Genomic DNA, 944 nt, shown 5'->3' with positions numbered 1-944 from the left:
GAGTGCTGTAGATTGGCAGTTTCTTTGAAAGAAAGTAGGCAAAATATTTCAAAACTTAAATACATATACCAATTCACCAAATAATTTCACATTTAAAATTTAATTGTACCATTATGCTTTCATTTCTATTCAAAGACACCTCTACAAGGATGCTCATGATGATTTTCCTTGACTAGGAAAAGAATCCTAGACCCATATAATATAGAGAGTGAAATATCCCACATCTCTAAGGTAGAACCAGTCTCCTCGAAGGCAGCAAGTGGTGAGGGAAAGTGAGGGTTGCAGTTTTGCCGCAGGCTTAAGAGGTTTTTGGCATGGAAGGTTGCAGTGTAAGAGAAAATGCAGCTGGTGGCCTTGGGTCTCCAGGAGGAGGATTGCAAGTTCAGGGAGTTCCCTGACGAAGGCTGGTCTGGTTTAAATGAAGATGAAGAAGCAAACCTCTGGGAGAATAACCTGGATGATGACAATGTAGAAGGTAACTTCTCCAGTCAGTTCTGCGGTGAACCAGAGAAACAAGGTTATAAGCATCCAGAAGTGTTGAAGCAAACTGAGGTTGAACTGGTTACCAAATTCTAGAGAACCCAGGATGGGACACCTTAAAAATATGTTTATTTATTTATTTATTTTTGTTTTGTAACACAAAAAATAAATGTTTTGATCTAAAAAAAAAATAAATAAGTTAGGATACAACCATGTGACAAAATACTACACAGTAGTGAAAGAATGAATTATATATTTTTATACTGATTAAAAATAATGACTAAGATACATAAGTGAGAAAATAAAATGCAACACTATGTTTGGATTATATTCCCCTTTATTGTGTTTTTTAAAAGGAGGTATACATGCATACAGGATATATCTGGGAACCTACACGAGAAACTGGCAACAGAAGTTGCTTCTGGAGCTGGAAGACTGGGAAATTGGAACCTAGGACGAAGAAA

The 944-nt window shown here is 36.5% G+C and overlaps 1 protein-coding gene across 1 annotated transcript; it reads left to right on the top strand.

The window, feature by feature from the left end:
- Window positions 1-333: 333 nt before the first annotated feature.
- Window positions 334-576, top strand: LOC123387981 (26S proteasome complex subunit SEM1-like; the record flags this gene model as incomplete). Its single annotated transcript, XM_045066733.1, has 1 exon — window positions 334-576. A coding segment is annotated over one exon (243 nt), but the record flags the coding sequence as incomplete, so codon positions are not given.
- Between the last annotated feature and the right edge of the window lie 368 nt (window positions 577-944).

The sequence above is a fragment of the Mustela putorius genome, unplaced genomic scaffold, assembly GCF_011764305.1.
Source record: "Mustela putorius furo isolate JIRA1106 unplaced genomic scaffold, ASM1176430v1.1 tig00003869_pilon_pilon_pilon, whole genome shotgun sequence".
NCBI lineage: Eukaryota > Metazoa > Chordata > Mammalia > Carnivora > Mustelidae > Mustela > Mustela putorius.
The sequence above is the reverse complement of the archived record's forward strand: the minus strand, read 5'-3'. Positions and strand labels throughout refer to the sequence as shown.